Raw genomic sequence first — 10,713 nt, 5'->3', positions numbered from 1 at the left:
TGACTGGAAGGAAATACAGTGAACCACGTATAGATGAAGGGGGAACGGACAAGAGAAGTGTCATGTTCATGCAATGGAAGACTGTATCATCAAGCCTGATTTCTCATCAGCGTATCTTGCAGTTTTCAGCATGCAAGTCTTGCACATATCTTGTTACACCAAAGTTTTTTGGGTGTACAGGTGAGGATGTCGGGTCCAGCTTTGTCTGGTTTTCTCCAATTATTTAGGTTTATTTCTTTCATCAGAATTTCTAGTTCTCAGAATACAAATTTCATTCACTAATTCTCTTTTGGGGGGGAGGGTCTGAACATTCTTAGGGGTAATTACTGGCAGTTCTCCAACATATTGTGGACCAACATCTCTGTCCTTTCTCCTTTCCTGTTCTGTTAAGCGTATGAAAACAGTGAAATGCAAATGGTGAGACAGCCTAAGGGCTGGACAAAGGTGCTCTCAGATTTTATTTAACTGGGCTGATGCTCAGTCTTCTTGCTTTTCAGAAAGTGAGTCATTTAACTAAAAATGACTTGCAAGATTGAACAGCTGCTGCTAAAGACACACCACACACATATTTGGAGTTCCAGTGGGTTTTTATTGAGATAAATTAACAAATCAAGATTTTATCCACCATCTTTTCTTTTAAATTCAGCAGAGACTCTGGTCAACATATGTGTACATACAACATAAGACATTCCAACAAAAACACAGCCCCACTGGAACATTTGCCAATTAACAGAAAGCCAATTTTCCCATTTCCCAGATGTTTTCAAAATTGAGTCCCCACTGTTCACTTCTCAGTGGAACTGGTCCCTTGTGGCTAGGGACACTGGAATTCTATCCTGTTTTTACTAAACAAAAAATTACTTTTTTCGTTTTAATTTTGTTTCAAAAAAGGGAATAGTGACTTTGTTTTCTCCAAGCACCCCTCCCCCACAACCACTGGTTAAAATACAGTAGCCTGTATCTTAATAGCCCAACCCTACCCCCTCCCTTGCCCTGCCCAGTACTGTCTACTGGAGAATTTAAATACACTTCTGTTGGAATCTGTCAGCTATGGAGGGGCACAGTCCAGGTGCCAGGCTAGCTCCCTCTGACCTCATGAACCTTTGGACACTTAACTCTTTACCCCAAAGATGAGTTTTTAGATCAGAAAGGAGTGGATTTTCTTTGGAAGCTAAAAAACAAAAACCAAAAAACAAAAGGTATGAAGTACAACTACAGGCTCAAAAGGTCCACTAAAGTTCACCAAGAAGTTGACAACATCAGCTCCCATGAGGCCAAAAATTTTTGGCTTGACAAAGTTATTTTGCCAGAAAAATGATTCCACAACAGCTTAAGATACACAGAACGCTGAAAAAAAGTTGCAAATAAAAACAACATGGCTTAATTCCCAAGAATTTATTTCATCTTTTTGTTACTCATCTATAATAAGGTCAGGAGTGTGACTAAAGGCAGTTTCTGATGAGGTCATGAGCTTCCAAAGTGTTTCTAAATCCTTAGTGCAGATACCCTCCCTTTTGGGGCAAAATAACCTCCCTCCCACCCCTATTAAAAAAGAAAAAAAGAAAAAAATTAAACCAAGTGATCAGAATGAGATGTTTTGACTCCAACAATGTACACTCAAGGCTTTGTGCTGAGTTGTCTGGTTCTAATCCAAGCATGATGGTATCAAACACAAAGCACATGGCAAAGGAAAGATGCTCCCATCTCATTCTGAAAACAAATATTGATAACCAATTGCCTCCCCCCTCCCCCCATCCCTCGGGGCCAACCTGTATTATGATGCTGGGACCAACTTGAAAATAATTTAGAGATTATGTTTAGGTTTCTCTCCCCCTTACTTCTTCCCATGGAAGATCATTTTAGAATAAATTTATTCCATTCCATTCCTAAAGGAAAAGGCAAGGTTTCTCCATCGGAATGTAAGGAAGAGAGAGACAGCAAGCTGTGTAACGGTCCATAACTCATTACACGACTATATAACCACTGGTTAAACCAGGAGCTGATTGTAATTTAAATATTAAAAATAAGGGGAGTAGTTTTTATCCAAATGAACCACTGGAAAAATACTACCATTACTTAAACACCCAATACTGGAAGGAACAGAAAAACAACTAATAATAACAATGCTCCTTATTTTAAGGGGAATTGAAGAAAAAAAAAAAAAAGACTAGGCTTTGACCTAGTTGGTAGAGCATCTTTCCATTTAACAATTCCTACTCAAGAGTCAAGCACCAGAACTGGACAGCTGCCTGTGTAAGACGGTGTCCAATCGTGGTGTCCCAGATCGTTTTAAGTGCCACTCCTCATCAGAGGCTGTACTTCAGGAATACTTTCAGTTTAAAGTCTGTGCTTTTAGAGGGACCCACAGGCACGTGGCACCAGGCAGAGCAGTCTGAGGATGGCAAGAGACTGCGCTGTTTGTTTAGTCACCCACACACTCTCTAGCGAGACACAAAATTGCATTTATGAACTTTCCTTCTTTTTCTTCTATAATGAATGATCCCTCTTACCTCGCCAGAGGTGGGGGGGAAAGAGAGAGCTGCATCAGTACAAGGGCAAGATTTTTTGGTCAAAAGTTGATGCCTTTAAAGTTCCCTCCCCCCACCCCTCCCTGGAAAAAGGTTACTTTTTAAATTAGGCCTTGCATTTAGTAACCAACATTGGCTGGAGACACAGTGTGGCTTGGATACCAGATAAATGAGTTCTTTTTTGGGTTTGTACTGTGCAGCTCTTGCTACAGTTTTTAAGGAGTTAGGGCTATGTCTGATCAGGAGGCATCTGCAGGATTTTGATCCTCAAGGAATTTTGGAATCACAAATAATTTTGCTTAGAACGAGGCAGAGTCAAAAAAGCAACTTTGAATAACTGACTTCTTTATCCAGATGAGTTAAGCATGAAAGTTTATGTAAGACATATCCTGGAATATTTTAGGGTTTTAAAAGACAATGACAAATGGAAACCAATTTTTTTTTTAAATTTTTTTTCTTTTTTTTCAATCCTAGATGCCTCCTGATTGACCTAGTATACTGGGTTAAAAGGGAATTAAAAACATTAAAAAAAAAGTTCACTGGTATTGATTCATCTCACTCCTTTTGCCTGGAGATCAGGCCAAACATCAAGCATGTTGGGAGGGGCACAATTTAAAGCAACACTACTGACTGTAAAGCATTTGCCAGCAATTTACAATGCAAAATGACAGATAATTCTGGTCACAAAGCAAGAGGATGGCAAGCAGCTTTCTGTAGCATGAAAGTTAACAGCTCTCAGGGGTTGCCCGTTCCTGCAAGTTTAATCATCAAGGTGGGCAGAGGGCAACACAAAGTACAGGAGGTGATCCACAGAAAGTAAGCCCCAGAACTGCTGAAGTTACCAAAGCTGGTACTGGCTAATATTCTGAAATGCAAACCCATGCTTTATACATATACTGCTCAAAGACACTGCCACGCAATCACATCCCCACACTGCAAGGCAAATTCTTTGTCCCCTTTTGCAGAGCTTGAAAAGTTTCTCAAACTTTTAAAAAAGGCTGTCGGGGAACAGTATCAGAGAGAACGTCTCAAAAAAATAACATCTTGAATTAGAGATTTGTGAAGCTTCTGTGCTCTCTCTGTCAGGCCTACTCCAAAGGTACTATATGAGGCAGTGTGGCAGCAGTGAACCCCAGGCTCCTGGGCCTCTTTTCCAATGCAGGATTCCTGTAGAGGTCTGCTCTCTACCGGAAGAAGCCAAAATACTTTTTAGATTTAGTGTTGCGGAAAACTGAGCCCCTCTCATCTTTAGCTGCTCCCATAATCACTCTAATCCCCTTAATCCCAGCAACCTTCATCCAAAAAAAAAATATATATATATGTATATATATATATATGAACCCAGAAAAAAAACCTATTTACAAAGTTTATACAAGTATACACACCCAATTTTCTATGGGACACGCTCTACCACAGAGGAAAGAGGGTCAAAGGCTCTGACATGTCTACACATCAAGTGCCATAACTGCTAATGGAGGCGTATGTAAACCAGTCTTTAGTGTTCTGCTATAGAGCACAAAAGGCTTGTCATATGGCTCCTGCGATGATAGACTGCTCTTTCCTTTGGGAGCGATGATGTTGTATCTACTCAGCCCAGAAGAAATTTTTACTTGGGATTGTTTTTTTTTTTTGTTAAATACATGTATTTACAGTGCGGATGAACTGCAGTTGCATATCAACTCCTCCACATAAAGAAAAAGAAAATGGTGTTTAACATTACTAATATGTTTCATCTTCCAGCCCTGGGCTTGAGTATCGGGTAGAAAGGGGAGAGAGAGACTTCAACTTGAAACCAAAATGAAAAGACAAAAATTTTTGAAAGAAAGAAAAAAGAAAAAAAAAAAAATACTATTGTTGATTCCTTGGGCTGTGTCTAAAAGATGATATTCTGAATGGTCTCATAGCATAAGGCACTTCGCACAAATAAGTAATAAGCTCTTCAGGCTTAAAAATGGATGAGTAACCAGGGAGAAGTTGAAATGCACTCAAGAGTCAGCTGTTGGAGAATTTTGAAATCGTAGACAAGCTTGTGTTCATCAAGGTTCTTCTCTTTTTAGGGTTTCTCCCCTTCTTTCTCTTCCTTCTTTGTCCCCCCTTCCCCAGAAAAATTTTTAAAAAACCAGCAGTTAGTGCAACTAATGTTCAGTCAGCACACAGTGCAAACAAGTGGAACAAAAAAGGTAAATTCCTTTTCAGCTTTTCTCTTCACCAGTTTAAAAAAAGAAGAAATGTCTGAGCTCTTAAGTCTTCATAGTTCCAAAATAAAAGAAGATGAAAAACCCACAAAGAGAAGAGCATTCCCCACAAAATCGATGTGTCACAGATCCAAACGAGCCTTCCATAGTTTGTCAAAGCCTAAAGAAAAAAGAAACCTAAAATTATCGCTGGTAAGCAATATAAACTAGGATACACACACGTGAAGTAGGCATTCACAATTCCATCCCAAATGCTCACCGTAATAGCTTCTACTGAGCCTCTTTACACACTATAGAATCCCCTCAGGATTAAGAAATTTCCACTAGACATCCCAGAGACAGAATGAAATCCTAAAAGCTCTGGTAGCAGGCAGTAGCCATCTGTGACAATTTTTAAGTTTTTTTAAATCCTATGTGAATTCAACAGTCTGTCAGTATACTAGCATACATGGGTTAGTTTTATATTTGTCTAAGAGTTTTGTGTTTGACAAGTAAATTAGGATAAAAATGTTAAAGTGAAAAGAGTAATTTGTAGAATCTAAAAATAATGGGTAAAATGTTCACTGCTAATTTGGAAACTATCATCTCTGAAATCAGATTTTCCTTACAGGAATATTGGCTGTTTTGGAGGGTTTTTTCCTATGTTATTTAAGCCTTGTTTTAAGCATTTCTTCCAAAGTCCTACAGTCAACAAAAGATGAAAAGGTGGGTGCACGTGAGACTCATAACCTGATTATTCCTTTAGCAATAAGGTTTTACAGATAATTTAACCTAATTTATTAAGGTACCCATTAGAAATTAAGAGTGAATACTAACAGATGACTGAGTGATAAAGGAAAAGAGCAAAAATAGTTTCACATTCAAAACTGCTAATTCTTTTTTGCTTCCAATATTTTAGAAGTCTGAATTTGTCTTAAGTACTGTTCACATACATTACCATAGGAAGATGGCATTCAAGAATTGAATTTATGGATTCACCAATAAGATCACTTCAACTGACATACTTCCTGTTTACTGCCATTTATGCCTTTCATCTTTTATTGCTAATTGTATATGGTAGGACATCAAGCTCCCCCTGGGGGAAAGAGGACCTTGATCTCCTTCCTTTAAACATGATGCTTACTTGGCTATTTTGTCAGGTACACACACGCTTGTTAAGGTTTCTCATCTTCTACAGGCTCGCTGTGGTATTCTGCCACATACAGGCTCTTGTCAATGTTGCTCGGGATAGGTTTGATTTCTGTTCCCAGCTGCTCCTCAATACTTTTCAGGTTGAAGCGATCATCATATGTGATCAAGTTGATGGCTAAGCCAAGATGACCAAAGCGACCTAACAAAAAACAATTCTAATTAATAAGAATTAAATATGACAGTCAACGTGCAAGCACTAGTCTGTAAGTAGCAAATCCATACAGGATTAATGTTTTTATTTAGTGCCACTCTGAGTATATGAATCCATATACACATTATTCATAGCCTAAAGTAACAGTGTCAAAAGTTGCCAAAATACACAGTATAAAATACAAACAGTACAGTTACAAAAGTGAGGTTCTAATTTGTAAATCTTAAATTAGGCATCAGGTTATTTTAACTTTAAAAAAAATAAATGTCCTGGAAGAATTAGAAATTGATGTATCAAAAAACTGAACTAGTTTTAATTCACTATTTTAATTGCTACCACACTCTACTTCACAAAAGGAACAAAATTTAGTGATTAAACTTCTCAAAAAACTTCCACAAAGAACATCTCCTTCCTTTTCCTCACCTGATCTTCCAATACGATGGAGATAGGTCTCTGCCAGCTTTGGGAAGTCAAAGTTTATTACCACATTCACAGCTTGTATATCAATACCTCGGGTAAACAAATCTTTAAAACAAAAAAAAACTCCATTATATCCTTCAATTTGGTGTCATAGTACTCTTTAACATTTCTAAAGGAACCTAAACATCACTCAATTCATGCAGTAATTCAAAAGCATTCATAAATTACTGGCATTATTTCTCATGCACATTAACCATAAGCAGCTTTCTGTTCACAAGTTACTTTTTCCCAGTGCTTTATCAAAGTTTTAAAAAAATGGTCTGAGGTAACACAGTGCAAATCAAGGATGACTGAAAAAGCTTATACACTCAAAATGAGCTCACAAGTATAATTTTCTTCACTCTATTTTTAAGTACTTAATCCAAGGTTAATAAATTATTTTTAAAGTTCACTGCATAATGGAGAATACTTTAAAAAAGAGGCAATCTACCAGCAGTAATTTTTTTTTTTTTTCTACCAGCAGTAATTTATACTTTGTTCAGAATTCTGCTGAATGATTCATCCCATTCTGCTGAATGATTTATAACAGGTCTGAGATAAGCTAATATGCAAGACTATCCCTTCTACTTTTTTCCAGTTCCACAATTATTATACTAATTTAGGCTTTGACAAATACATGTAAAAACAACTCCAATAAGCTCAATAAGCTAATAACTAGGTTTCCCTGTACTTCTCAGCTCCACACGTCAAAATAATCCATGATGGTCAGACAGACATTTCTAATATACTGGTTTGAATTTGTAACATGTTATTTTCAACTGTTTCCAGAAAAATTTAAAATTGACATTCAAAGTCCTCTGCTCTATACTCTGGTTGTAACACATCTCAAAACTTCCACTATACCAACCTCACCCACTATACTTCTTTACACTATCTTCTTAGTGATCTCTAGACTACTTTTTATGCCAGGCCCCTCACAAAATATTCCTTCTTATCCAAGTCTAAAACTCATCTATAGTCTATAAATTACAATTTCATATCTTCTCAGATCACCTCAGCTAGTTATTTCCCTCTCCTATGAAAATTTAGGGTTATTTAACTGTATATACCTTACACTTGCAAATTACCTTTACTCCCTTGGTGATCTAGCCCAATGCCTGTTTTTGTCAAATTTTACTGCCACAGCCATGGCTATTTGTTAAATATACTGCCACTGAGGTAGAACAGCAGAGTCAAGTCACGTGTAACAGAGACCACATACTGTGCAAAGTCTAAGATATTTACTACATGGACTTTACAGAAAAAGTTTGCAGGCCCAGTCTGAGCTTCTTTTGTCATCTTTTTATCTCTGATTAAACAACTACTCCTTGAGAGGGGTGGTACTCTGTATGTACTTATACATGTTACACATAAATGTTCAGTACTTATTTAATGATGTATTTGCCCACTGTTCTGAAAAATGAGAAGAAAGCACGGGCACTTCAAAAACTTATCTGAGGGCAGCCTCAGCAAGTTAAAGCTTAAAAATAAAACCATGTAACCACAGCAGTAATTCGTAACAATGTGTGAGTTCTGTAAGTACTATGAACTCTTTCTAGGGAAAAAAAAGTATTTTTCATTCTCAAATAAGGAAACGGTTAATGGCAAATGGCACCTTTCTCCTTGTCTGTACAGTTGACCCTTGAACAAACTGGGAGTTAGGGTCTCAGTTGAAAATCTGCATATGAAGTTGAAAATCTGCATATAACTTTATAGCCAGCCCTCAGAACCCATACATTTCTGTATTTATCTCTGTGTATAGCTCAAAAATTAAAAGCAAAAAAACAAAAAGCTAGGTTCTTCCCTCTATCCAGAAACCTAGTTTAGATTATAAACCTAGTATCAATACTAAGACTATATTCCCAGTGTACAGACAGGAGGCTACTGAATCCAACTGTCCACATGCACCCCCAGTCTGCTTTTATGTAGTGAAATACACCAGAACACAAACTAGTCTGATTCTGGCAAAAGAAAGAAAGGCCATAACCTCCAAAACATAGTTTCTTAACATAATTCATTTTGCATATGCTAAATAGAACTCATTCCTATATGCTAAAAACTATTCAGAAAATACACAAACTCCAAAACTGGTTTAACAGGCAGAGATGAAGCAGGAGTGCCAAAATAAGAGTTCTGAAGTTTCAGGTATGGAATCTAATTTCAAAAGTTAACTACAAAAAAAAAAAGTTACCTACAGATCATTCTCAACTTCAGAAATTCTAGAAATGGTAGGAGAGGGAGCTGACTATGTCAGGAGCTTCACTGCAGGATAGGACAGAGAAAGAACAAAACTAGGAAGAAAAACAATGGGTAAAGGACTAGAAAATACCTACCAGTGCAAACAAGATTGCGGCATAAGCCATTTCGGAAATCATGAAACACACGATTTCGATGTTCCTAGAAATAAAACAATGCATTTATCTGATTACAACTCACACAAGTCTCCAAATTTCCATCATTTTTTCCCTCCTACCCAAGCAGTTTCTTTATGCCCAAATTTGTTTACACGAATGAGAAAGGAGCCACATTCAATATACATTAAAAACAAAAGGTGAAAAAAAAATAAGTCTCCCATGGGAATTAATAAGCAACAAATATACATGTATTCATATTATCTCAATTCTTAAAGGTATTTTTTTTCTTTGCTGGAGTTGGTTTTAAGCGACAATTTTCACCATATTTACTTCTAAAATGTTTCAAATAAAAGCTGCCAAAAGTTTAGCTTAACTGAAACATCTACTACTTATCTTTTCAGTTATTATATACAAAAGCTAAAAATAACTACTTTTCAGTTAAAAAATGAAAACACACTATCTCAAGCAAAATCAATAAATCTAGCACCTGGCAAACTGGTCTTTCTTTTCAACACAATGTTCTTCCACTCGGAAATATTCTCTTCCATTTTATACTTCATTTCCGGTGGTAATTTTAATATTAGGTGCCTGCATGATGGTACCTGATCCGTGACAATAAGCTTCTTTGAAAACCGTATGTGAGTTGATTAAGTTCTTAACCTGTCAGACTACAGAAACTGCTTTCCTATCATGAAATTTCACAAAGTTAGTACACATAAACACAATATGTTGACAGTTTTGAATTTATTTTCTGTTAAATCAAGTTCTGAAACAGATTCCATCCTTTTTCTAAAGGCAAACAATAAAGAGAAAAAGATGAACCTGAGAAGGTATACAGATAAACTAGAACCTTCTACAAACCTTCCAAAACTGTGGCTGATAGTCACACATAATGTGGCATCTGAAATGTGGTATGACTGAAGACTATATTTTAAATAGTTTACTGTTGCTAATGGTTACTATACTAAACACTAGTCCAAATCTAAGATTATGGGGAGGGAAGGGAATAAAATCTCACATTTCTATTGTGCTTGGCAACTGACAAACTATTCATTCATACACAATCTCAATCTTCCTAAACTCTTGTGAAGTAAGGGTATATACTATCACCCCTGTTTATAGTTAGAAAACCTTACACCAGAGAATTTAAAATGAAGGGTCCTTTGCCTACTAAACAGTAATTTATTTTTAAACTCAGGGCACTTGGAAGAGCATTAAAACAAAATTCAAGAAATATTCAGAAAAGCTTTTCAAAAAAATCTATGCAAGTACAAGTTTTACACTCACCTGCCTCATTTTAGCATGGATATAGAAGCAAGAATAACCCAGTTGAGAAATCTTCTTGGCTAGCAATTCAACTCTCTGAGAGGAGTTACAGAAAATAATCGACTGGTTTATCTGAAGCTGAGCACCAGAGGGGAAAAAAAAACAAGACATAAGAAAATAAAATATTGACAAGCAAATAAATGTTGAAAACACTAAGACTTATAATCTCATGACACGGGAGATGCAAAACTATAAAAATTTTAAGTACTCTTCATTTAATAGTTGGAGAAGGTAATGGCACCCTACTCCAGTACTCCGGCCTGGAAAATCCCATGGACGGAGGAGCCTGGTGGGCTGCAGTCCATGGGGCTGCTAAGAGTCGGACACGACTGAGCGACTTCACTTTCACGCGCTGGGAGAAGGAAATGGCAACCCACTCCAGTGTTCTTGCCTGGAGAATCCCAGGTACGGGGGAGTCTGGTGGGCTGCCGTCTATGGGGTCGCACAGAGTCGGACACAACTGAAGCAACTTAGCAGCAGTAGCAGCAGCATTTAATAGTAGTTGCAGT

At 37.1% G+C, this 10,713-nt stretch overlaps 1 protein-coding gene across 4 annotated transcripts in view; it reads right to left on the bottom strand.

Annotated features, from left to right (window-relative positions):
- Positions 1-1,326: 1,326 nt before the first annotated feature.
- Positions 1,327-10,713, bottom strand: part of DDX6 (DEAD-box helicase 6) — a 30,212-nt gene continuing 20,825 nt past the window's right edge. For all 4 annotated transcript variants that reach the window (XM_065946314.1, XM_065946313.1, XM_065946312.1 and 1 more), the window contains exons 10-14: positions 10,166-10,282; positions 8,858-8,921; positions 6,489-6,590; positions 5,847-6,053; positions 1,327-4,883 (exon numbers count right to left, since the gene is read on the bottom strand). In XM_065946314.1, coding sequence (XP_065802386.1) covers positions 5,878-6,053; positions 6,489-6,590; positions 8,858-8,921; positions 10,166-10,282 — 459 coding nt within the window. In that variant the 3' untranslated portion in view covers positions 1,327-4,883; positions 5,847-5,877. The remainder of the gene's footprint in view (positions 4,884-5,846; positions 6,054-6,488; positions 6,591-8,857; positions 8,922-10,165; positions 10,283-10,713) is intronic.

Source organism: Muntiacus reevesi, chromosome 9 (assembly GCF_963930625.1).
Source record: "Muntiacus reevesi chromosome 9, mMunRee1.1, whole genome shotgun sequence".
NCBI classification, from domain to species: Eukaryota; Metazoa; Chordata; class Mammalia; order Artiodactyla; family Cervidae; genus Muntiacus; species Muntiacus reevesi.
Note: the sequence above shows the minus strand (reverse complement) of the source record. Positions and strands in the feature narration are given on the sequence as shown.